The sequence below is a fragment of the Esox lucius genome, chromosome 7 (genome assembly GCF_011004845.1).
Source record: "Esox lucius isolate fEsoLuc1 chromosome 7, fEsoLuc1.pri, whole genome shotgun sequence".
NCBI lineage: Eukaryota > Metazoa > Chordata > Actinopteri > Esociformes > Esocidae > Esox > Esox lucius.
In genome coordinates this window covers 1,076,143-1,087,534 of record NC_047575.1, presented here as the reverse complement: position 1 = coordinate 1,087,534, position 11,392 = coordinate 1,076,143, and the positions used below count along the sequence as shown (strand labels likewise).

Here is an 11,392-nt window from a genome sequence, read left to right as displayed (position 1 = left end):
CCCAGCATGCGGTAATAAGCTTGTCAGCCCATAAGTGAGATACTATAAAAGGTGCAATCTTTTACTGCAGATTTTAACTATAAGGTCCAACCTTTACTGCAGATTTTTAAACTGCGGTCTAACCGCTAAATGTATTGTGCTCGTACCTCCAAATTCAATTTCCTCAGGAAACCTGTACAGATCAGGCACAATTCACGACTCCAGTCAGGCACTCCTTCTCAACCCCTCAAAGGATAGCCCCCATCGGGGGAGACTATAGCTCCAGAGATCACTCTCTGGCCGTGCACGGTTAACCTGTTTGGAAAAAGACTCGAACCGAGCAAGATTAGGATCCTGAACGAGCACCCCAAAGTGTGATGGCAATTTCTAAAGTCCAAATAGTTTACAAAAATGGTAGGTAAGACAAAGGAAAACTCAGTTGCATAATAAACAGTTTATTCTTGCAAGGAGAGTACACAGGTTACCAAGTAATGGTGAATAATCTCTAAATTAATACAGGACTATCATCAGTACTTAAAAGGGAAAAAGGGGTGTGGTTAGATGCTGCACAGCTGTCCTAACTCAATAGAACACATTATCTTTGTTCTATTACTACCTAGGCTTCACACAAAGGGCATGCTGTCCTTCCCCATGTGGGTAACCTCTTCAACTCTGAAGAGGACAGACAATAGATGCTCTGATGAGTTATACAGATGGGCAGATTTACAATTAACCCTATAATCCCGATACCAGTCAATGATGCCCCCCTAGGCAAATACCAGATCCCCCACTCCCACATTCCTTTTTCTAATTTGAACATGGGGACTCAATACTTTAATCAGTAAGAATACATCGGTTCAAGAAATTTCCCTGACAGTTCACAGTGAGATCTGCCAACAAAGCTCAGTGTTTCTAGCATTTCTGTTTTTCTTGAGTTTAAAAGTAAGAAGTTCTCTGTCATTCCTAATATCTGAAATGCATGCTTTCAAAGTAGCTATTTTGGGGCTTCTCCATGCTTCATCAAAATATATAACTGTGTGTCATCAGCATAACAGTGAAGATTGACATTGTGGTTCTGGATTACATCACCCAGAGGCAGCATTCATAGTGAAAACAATAATGAGCCCAAGACCGAGCCGTCAGGAACACCAAAACATACCTTTGAATTATCAGAGGATATGCCATCCACACATACGAACTGATATCTTTCGGATAAATAAGATTTACCAGGCTAGAACATGTCCACGTAGCCCAATATGGGTTTCCAGTCTCTCTAAGAGAAGGGAGTGATCAATAGTGTGAAAGGCAACACTATGATCAAGACGCAACAGGATGGATGCGGAAACTTTATCTGAGGCCATTAGAAGGTCATTTGTTACCTTCACGAGTGCAGTTTCAGTGCTATGATGGGGTCTGAAACTAAACTGGAGCATTTCATAAATGTTATTTGTCTTTTTTCTAAGATTTGTGAGAGGAACGGGAGGTTCAATATTGGCCTATAATGTCTGGATCCAGATTCAATTATTTTTAGGAGAGGCTTAATTTCCGCTATTTGTAGTAAACAGAATGAGAACATGGATCCATCATGCCTTGTTACCACTGTGCAGGCTGGTGGTGGTGGTGTAATGGTGTGGGGGATGTTTTCTTGGCACACTTTAGGCCCCTTAGTGCCAATTGGGCATTGTTTAAATGCCATGGCCTACCTGAGCATTATTTCTGACCATGTCCATCCCTTTATGACCACCATGTACACATCCTCTGATGGCTACTTCCAACAGGATAATGCACCATGTCACAAAGCTCGAATCATTTCAAATTGGTTTCTTGAACATGACAATGAGTTCACTGTACTGAAATGGCCCCCACAGTCACCAGATCTCAATCCAATAGAGCATCTTTGGGATGTGGTGGAACGGGAGCTTCGTGCCCTGGATGTGCATCCCACACATCTCCATCAACTGCAAGATGCTATCCTATCAATATGGGCCAACATTTCTAAAGAATGCTTTCAGCACCTTGTTGAATCAATGCCACGTAGAATTAAGGCAGTTCTGAAGGCGAAAGGGGGTCAAACACAGTATTAGTATGGTGTTCCTAATAATCCTTTAGGTGAGTATATATATATATATATATATGATGCCACTTGTGTAAAATTAGCTGGCCAATGTTATACCAGTAATATTTGTTTTATTTCTACAATAGCATTCTTGTGTCAGTTGTAATCTAAGTCAGTGTTATGGAATATGACCTATTAAGTCTCAGTTCATAGCTGGGTGAACACCGGTTGGTGCAGTAAACATAACTAGCTAGCTGGCTACGATTTCAGTACAGTAATATCAAAGATCATTGCCCCTTCTCAACTCTCTGGTAATATTCTAGTCACAAAATACAACCAATAGTACAGTAATGTTAAATCTTACTTGTGAAAAGTAATCCCCCGAGCCCTGCTTTCGATGGTCCGCCGATTTGAGCAGGAATATGCTGCACAGTGCTGTGGCATTGTTGCCTCTGCTGCTACACAACTAGGAGTATGACCGGTCCAAGATGGCGGACGTATTTCTCGCGCCCACCAGTAAATCCGGCGTCTACTCTTTATTATGTCTATGGATGCGCAGCTACAAGCGAATGGAGCATTTCCTGGTATAAAATGCCATAAACAGTTCCAAAACATTGATTAATCCAGACATATAAAATCGTTTTGGTGTTCAAAAGTTGCTCTTTTATTAGATCGCGAGCTGTGAATCTATTGGATACAATCCCTGTTGAGTCCGGTGAGTAGCCTCAGATGGCACAAGATAATATGTTGTTTTGCTAGCCACTGTGAGGAGAAAATAAATGATAAATGCTGTTTAAGTTCCGATACTTTTGCTATAAAAACAAACAGAGTTATGTGAATGTTTTCCAAATGTGTTCCTGTACTTTGGTGTTGTGCCATTGTTTATAGTGTAAATAGATTGCTAAAGCAATCGCTAATCGCTAGCTACGATGCTAACCCTAGCGGCTAATCCTTATTGCTAGTTGGTTGGTGATAAACTGTGCTAAATGGTAAGCTGATCGTCAAGCTAATTGCTAGTTCTAGTTATCAAAGCAATACAGACATGGTGGTGAAACCTTAAATTAGTATTTCACTTATTTTGTTGCTGCTAAAGCACCTTGATTAACAGAATGAATCCACTTTAAATGTGATTTAACTCATTCTGGTTGTTAAAATACACTTGTTCAGTGAAGTGAAGGAATAATTATATTCTCTTTTCATGTTAAAAATATTAAAAAGAGAAATGTTTACTAAGAAAAGTGGTTTAAAAAGATAAATAATTCATTGTTTACTGAAATACGATGACGTTAATTATTGATAAGTAAATATTTGTAGTTAAAATATTAATGGTTGTGATACATGACAATTAATTCTATACTTGTTTTGATTAAGAAGTTGATGTAGTCAGAGTTAAATCAGATAACTTAGAAGTCTGCACTATTTGTGCAGGTTTTTTTTTTTTTTTGAGTACCAGAAATACTGAAGAACTGAAGGATGGCGAGCCTTGCCCAGCAGATCTGTAGACGGTATTGGATATGGTGTGGCCTGCCATAAAGACCTGCCACAGAGGACTTGGATTTGCAGATTCATTCATTCTGACATAGATAAGAAACACACACTAACCTACCCGGGTAGTAGTGTTAGAACTTGACATTGAACACACACATCTGGATATTTCCCCCAAGACTGAACTCTTTCTTGGAGGTTGAATATTTCCTCCTCAATACAGAGAAGCTATAGAGTTGGAACACCCAACTCAAAAAGGGACCTAATTCTTTTGTTTATTATTTTAATTAATTTTTATTATTTTAAGGACTTAGAGCAAATGTCTCATACCGGTTCCACAGGGGGCCGAGTGTCTGCTGGTTTTCGCTCTCACCTTAATTGACTAATTAGGTCACTAATTGGTTTGTTTCTACCCCCACCTGGTTGTTTAGGTCTGAACTGGGAACCAATTTAAAGGAAAACCCAAAAACCTGCAGACACATGGCCCGCCATGGAACCAGTTTGAGACCTCTGACTTGAGTGATGTGTCTCATCTACCCAATCAGGTTAGGACCAGAGGTGCTACATCAGCATAATAATTTTGTCACACAATGTTACTGATGTTTTACAAATGTTCCTGATTCTTTTAGATGTATTCCAAAGCACAATTTAAAATGTTTGATGTAAAATATTTGTTGTATATTGTCTTTTGACATAACCCCTTGCTCTTCCTGCAGGCTAATGTTATCTGCAAATTGCCTTGGTAACCACTAATTACGAGTGAGCTATCCACTTTAAAACAATGGAACATGTAGGTGATGCAATCAACAATAGGCACTTTATTATCATGGTACATCACCTATGACGTACATATTACCATATTACTATTATAAATACAGATTTTCTACTGTTATTATGTGATCATACAGCACCTTAACACATGTTTTTGTTTCTTCAAAATTAGATAAATGTTTTCAGTTTGATAATGATCAATTTCAACCATGGATTTATCAGTTGGAGGACTGCATACCCAGTAATGTTTGGTATTCCTCTGCTGCAAGTCGCTGCAAAGAATTGTGAAGCAGTATATACGCATGGAAAGCTGATTCTGAAGTCTGACTGTAATAACCACATATAAACAAAGGATAAAAAATAGAGGTCAAGCACGTGCCCACCACCCACTGCGGGCCCTGGTGCAACCGCACCTCGGATAGCAACGCCAGTGGGGACATATATGTTTTTGCAAATGTTTTGGAATGGGATGGCCAACAAGCTCAAATAGGTGTGACGGTCGGGTGTCCACATACTTCTGGCCATATCCTGTATGTGCACCGATGGACACAACATCATCTTATTGATTCTGCTACGACAAACATGCAAAATATTGTCTTCAACCATTTCATTTAATATTACTTAGTTAACATATTGTCTATGATGTGTGCTCTTAGTGAGAACTATTACAGACCTCTGTATTTCAATGTGTGGCTGATATGTGATTTACATGTGCATTTTGCCAGTACTGTACTGTACCCAAGCTCCACCCTCTCTTGCATGACTACACTGGTTGACTCAACATCCTTCTGGTTCTGCTAATAAAATATGAACATTCAAGATATGGGCTACACATAACATAATTAATTTTATTTAAGTTATCCACCTTTAAAGAAAACATTTCACCTCAGCTCCACGGTTGAACATTTCTTCCTGGCTGTCTGATCCTGCTATGACAAGGACCTTCTCACGGTCACCATCTGATCCTTCAAAATGCAGTTCTTTCGACATGACAACAACTTGATCAACATTGACTCCTGCGTAACCTGATGGCAATATTTAATCTTTAACACCCACATTAGGTTGAAATGTCAAATGCAGCTACTTATCTCAAGAGTTCAACTACAGTTGAAGTTGAATACCACTCACTTCGTCTTTGCATAAAAAAACGCCTGTTTGTCTAAATTCAGTCTTGTCTTGACTGGTGTCAAATGGTGCTAGCTGTGAGTGAGGTGAACCTAGTGTAGTGTTTGCTAGCTAGCGAAATAACGTTAGCTAGCAAGCTAATATATTTTGCAACTATCATTAATATATAACGTTAGCCCAATGGCTGATGTCCACCTACTTCTTGGATTATCGCTTGATTCACTCATCGCTAGCCGCTTGTGGGTGTGTACAGTTTCTTTCGTATTAATGCCGGGAGTTCACGTTTACTAGCTCTTGTACAGCTAGTTATTTAGTACAGCTAATAATGAAAATCAAAATAACTCTATTGGAGATATAGCAGTTGGTGTAGCTGTTTGTGTATTGACACCGTAACTTTACATGATACCAAAATAAATGTATTTCCCGCTTATTAGTAGTATTTCCATCCAATGATACGAAAGATTAATGTTTCGTCCATTTTGCTATAGGAATGATTGTACGGTAGAAACTACTGTAAAGGGAAACAGAGGAAAAGTGTACCAGACACACCTTTTCTGATTGACTGTTGCCCTGTGGCTCTATTTTTCATCGCCTCCTACGCTTGCTTTGTATCGCTCAGTGTCCCACACGGGCCTGTGCACATGGTCATGTGACTCAATTGAAAATGAATTAGAGGCAAAAATGTCACCTAGTGCCTAGTGGACATCCACCGTAACTACCTTACCGCTTTTAGAAAAACACTCTAAGATAAATATCTACCTCATGCATACGTTACCGGAGGTCATTAGCTAGAGGTAATGTCTGCTAGGTTACCAAACATTCATGAGCCAGAGATCACAGTTGCAACGATAGCCTCTACTCTACTACGGTAAACAGACCTATCCAGAAAGTACCTCATAGCAAAGTGCCTGCGTGTGTTCCTAAAGCCAGTCCGATTCGAAATACGCAATTGCTTACCGTACTGCCACTGCAACGTTCTTTAAAGGATGAGCTTTTCTTATAGTAAGAGTTGTGTTGATAAAAATTGTGGGGGACAAAATGCCATTTTCAATGAAAATGAAACCTACGCCCCTGGGCACAGCAGACAACATTCGCCAAGTAGATCTGTGGTAAAACCGCTTACAAAACATGGGCATATACTGAGTCTTGAAATAACAGTGCTTTATTAGTTGATTGATATGTCATGTCATGGCAACCAATCTGCACAACTAACCATTGCATTATCTTCAAATGTTACACTCAAAACCATTATGAATGTTACATTCACACACACATGGTTATTCCTACAGTATACCTGGAGAGCTATGATTGAGACTTTCCTACATGTTACACAGTTCTTGTGATCAAGAAAAAGGCTACAAAATGTTGAAATTCGCTTCCTCAATAATAATTTCCAACACTTATGTATTTAACCAGGAAAGGCTCATTGAGATAAAAAATACGTTTTTAAGGAGCATCCTTGCCAAGATAGGCAGCAGCAAGTTTAAGCGTTAAGAATAAAAAATAGACAACCTAAAACAAATATAAGCAGTCATAATTAAAAAAAACATTACATTGGAAGAACCTTAAGGACCAGGGCCAAATTATCAATTGCTGCCTAAAATGACATATCCAAATCTAACTGCTTGTAGCTCAGGCCCTGAGTCATCTAGAGACTTATGACAGATCTCATTTGAAAGGAGACACTTTGAAGTGCCTTCATCCTTCCACACCAATCTCTTGCCAGCTTGCTCTTTTGCACCATATTTATTGGTGTTAGATACCAGCATAGCCAGGACTACATTTTGGCCTTCTTAGGGAGTTTTTCCTAGTCACTGAAATTCAACACTACTGATGTTTGCTCCTTGGGGTTTAAGGCCAGATGTTTCTGTAAAAGCACTTTGTGACAACTACTGTTGTAAAAAGGGCTTTATAAATAAATGTGATTGATTGATTGAGTGAAGAACAGCTGGAGGGGGCTGTACATGTCGAGCTGAGGTCCTGTCTGCCTTTTTGGTCTAAATGTAGGTTGAGGTGGCTCCACATCATCCTCCAGCACAGTGTGCCAACGGTCTTCTGCTTCAGTGGTGGTGGCACCTGGTTCACTTCTGGGCTTGTCTCTTGACACCCCTGGATTGCTGGACGGGGGTGGGTGTGGAGCCAGAGGGTGACTGTGCCACAGGGGTGGATGTGGAGCCAGCAGAGGAAGAACCCATTCCTGACCTAGTGGGAACAGGAGGGCTTGAAAGTGGCAGTCTTTTTTGAGATCATCGGAGTCAGAGATCATCGGACTCAGAATCTCTTCCACTGTTGATGATAAAAATGAATTCAGTTAGAAGTTTACTAGAATTAAATATCAGGATCAATAGACACCAGGTCCTCTGGACTAAAGAGGAGAGGGACCATCCAGCTTGTAATTCAGCACACATTTTAAAAGCCAGCAAATGTGATGGTATGGGGGTGCATTGGTGCACATGGCATTAGTGACTTGCACATCAGTGGAGGCACCATTAATTCTGATTATATACAGTTTTTTTATATACTGGTTTTGGAGCAACATATGCTGCCATCCACACAATGTCTTTTTCAGTGAAGGCCTTGCTTATTTCAGCAAGACAATGCCAAACCTCATTTTGCACATAACACAGCAGCATGGCAGCATAGTAAAATAGTCTAGGTGCTAATCTGGCCTGCCTGCAGTCCAGACCTGTTACTCACTAAAAACATTTGGCGCATTATGAAATGAGAAATACGACAAAGTAGACCCCGAAATGTTGAGCAGTTGTAATCCTATATCAAGCAAGAATGGGAATACATTTCACTTTCTAAACTACAGCAGTTGGTCTCCTCAGTTCCCAAACCTAGAGTGTTGTTAAAAGAAGAGGTGATGCAACACAATGGTAAACATGCCCCTGTCCCAACTTTTTTGAAACGTGTTGCTTTCATCAAATTCACCATGACATTTCTTAGTTTCAACATTTGATATGAATCTCGAATATGAAACTGTTGTACCCTTGGTGTGCGTGATTGTTGTCTTCTACTTTTGGCTGTACAGTGGTGTATGTGTAGAAGTTGTAATATGTATTTTTTTACACTTTTTTACCCATGCAGCGCTGTGTGTGTGTATGGAGAACATCAGAGTTTTCTCTTTAATGAAAATTAAGACGAAAGGCATTTTGTGACTACAGCAAAAAGAACCTGGGTAATATTGACCCTCTGCCATTTTGTCTTTCTCCATCTATTAATGTCTGTCATCTGTCCTTTTTGACCTTTTCCTTTCTTATTTTGTGCGTCTTTCATCACTTTTCCCTCTTTATCTCGCTCTCCCCGATTTCCTCCCTGCCCTTCTCTCTTCTCTAGTCTCCTTTGGATGAGCCTGTTGTGTTGACTGATGAGGTAATCTTCCCCTTGACTGTGTCTTTGGACAAACTGCCCGTCAACACCCTCAAAGTCAAGGTTAGAGGTCACAGGCCAGAATCCATAAATGTATATGCCTAATTACACTATATGCTCTGCTTTTCACTAGTGGGCGCTCATATCACATTTGCACATCTGAAGTTGCATGTTATTGCATGTTGCTTTACAAGTTTTCAAATTACATTCACTTAAGATCACATGAAAATGCGTACACATGAAATTCATGTGTTTTTCTGAAATGTGCTTCAGCACAATAAGAAATGTAATTCAAACAGTACTTTAAGGAAACTTTAAACAGTAAGCAGTGACATCTTTGAGGGTCTCCTTTGCGTATTGTGGATGTATATGTATGTGTTTTTAGGTGATGGTGACAGTGTGGAAGAGAGAAGCAGAGAAAGCAGAGGTCCACGAACATGGCTACCTCAGCATCCTACAGCAGCGAATCCCCACGCACACCTTCAGACAAGACCTGAACACTTTCAAAGCGCAGGGTACACACAACTGATCTTCTGACATGATCTTAACATCTAAACAAAGGGGACACACTCATATATAATATATACTACTGTTCAAATGTTTGGGGTCAGTTTTTGGTCCATTAATATAACATCAAATTGATCAGAAATACAGTGTAGATATTGTTAATGTTTAAATAAATATTGTAACTGGAAAAGGCTGATTTTTGATGGAATATCTACATAGGCCTACAGAGGCCCGTTATAAGCACCTATAGTCCTGTGTTCCATTGGAACGTTGTGTTTGCTAATCCAAGTTTATCATTTTGAAAGGCTAATTGATCATTAGAAAACCTTTTTGCAATTACGTTAGCACAACTGAAAACTGTTGTGCCTTCTTTAGACTAGTTAAGTATCTGCAGCGTCAGCAATTGTGGTTTTGATTACAGGCTCAAAATGGCCAGAAACAAAGATACTCTGTATATTCTTGTGAAACTCGTCAGTCTATTCTTGTTCTGAGAAATGAAGGCTATTCCATATGAGAAATTGCCAAGAAACTGAAGATTTCGTACCACGCTGTGTACTACTCCCTTCACAGAACAGCGTAATCTGTCTCTAACTAGAGTAGAAAGAGGAGTGGGAGGCCCTGGTGCAGGTCAGTGACCCAGAGCATGGCTCCAAACTATGCAAAAACTATTTAAGGAAGAAGCGGTCAACTGATATTCTGTCTATAATGGCTAGCAAAATCACTGGATCTCAACCCTATTGAGCAGTTGTCGGGGCAGCTTGACTTTATGGTACATAAGAACTGCCCGTCAAGTCAATCCAACTTGTGGGAGGGAGCTTCAGAAAGCATGGGGTGAAATCTCTTCAGATTACCTCAACAAATTGACAACTCGAATGCCAAAGGTCTGTAAATGGAGGATTCTTTGATGAAAACAAAGTTTGAAGGACACAGTTATTCTTTCAATAAAAAATGACAATTTCTAACCTTGTCAATGACTTTATTTCCGATTCATTCTGATATATATCCTGTTCTCAGGATATATGTTCTCAGGATAACTCATTTCATGTATATTGTCATGGAAAAAAAATAGGTCAGGAAATAATTGGACACTGACACAGGTTTCGTTGTTTTGGCTGTTTACCAAAATATATTCAAGTTACAGTTAAATAATGAATATGGGCTTAAAGTGCAGTCTTCCAGCTTTAATTTGAGGGTCACATCCAAATTGGATGAAGTGTCTAGGAATTACAGCTCTTTAATACAGTGTTTCCCAATCCTGGTCCTCGGGCCCCATAGGGGTGCACGTTTTTGCCCAATCACTCAAACACCTGATTCAAATTAAAGACTTGATGACAGGTTGATTATGTCAATCAAGTGTGTAAGTGTTAGGGCAACATTGGAAACACTGCTTTAATACATAGCTTCCTCTTTTTCAAGGGACAAAAAATAATTGGCCAACTGACTCAAAAGTCTTATGGACAGGTGTGGCCTACACCTTTGTTACTTCTTCATCAATTAAGCAGGTAAAAGGTCTGGAGTTGATTTCAGGTAATAACATTTGCATTTGGAAGCTGTTGCTGTGAACCCACAACATGCGGTCTCAATGCAAGTGAAACAGGCTTTCCTTTGACTGCAAAATAAAATCCATCAGAGAGATAGCAGGAACATTAAGAGTGGCCAAATTGACAGTTTGGTAAATCCTGAGAAAAAAACCAAGCACTGCAACAGAAAAAGCCCTGGACGTCCACAGAAGACAACAGTGATGGATGATCGTAGGATCCATTCCATGGTAAAATAAAACCTTTAAAACATCCAGCCAAGTGAAGAACACTCTCCAGGAGGTAGGCATATCATTATCCAAGTCTACCATAAAGGGAAGACTTCACAAGAGCAAATTCACCACAAGGTGGAAACCATTCATAAGTCTCCAGAATAGAAAGGCCAGATTAGATTTTGCCAAAAAACATATAAAAAAGCCAATCCAGTTCTGGAACAGCGTTCTCTGGATAGACAGAACTAAGATCAACCTGTACCAGAATGATGGAAAGAAAAAAGTATTGGGAAGGCTTGGAACGGCTCATGATCTCGAAGCATACCACATCATCTGTAAAACACATT

General features: G+C 39.7%; 1 protein-coding gene and 1 long non-coding RNA gene across 3 annotated transcripts in view; both read left to right on the top strand.

Annotated features, from left to right (window-relative positions):
• The window catches only part of LOC105008073 (microtubule-associated protein 11), a 93,336-nt gene that overhangs the window by 36,736 nt on the left and 45,208 nt on the right, over positions 1-11,392 (top strand). For both annotated transcript variants that reach the window (XM_029120801.2, XM_029120802.2), the window contains exons 2-3: positions 8,756-8,851; positions 9,174-9,303. In XM_029120801.2, the coding sequence (XP_028976634.2) occupies positions 8,756-8,851; positions 9,174-9,303 (226 nt within the window). The remainder of the gene's footprint in view (positions 1-8,755; positions 8,852-9,173; positions 9,304-11,392) is intronic.
• On the top strand, positions 3,471-5,040 carry LOC109615450. The gene is made up of 3 exons (XR_002196447.2): positions 3,471-4,065; positions 4,237-4,310; positions 4,464-5,040. It is a non-coding gene; the product is annotated as an uncharacterized LOC109615450 (long non-coding RNA).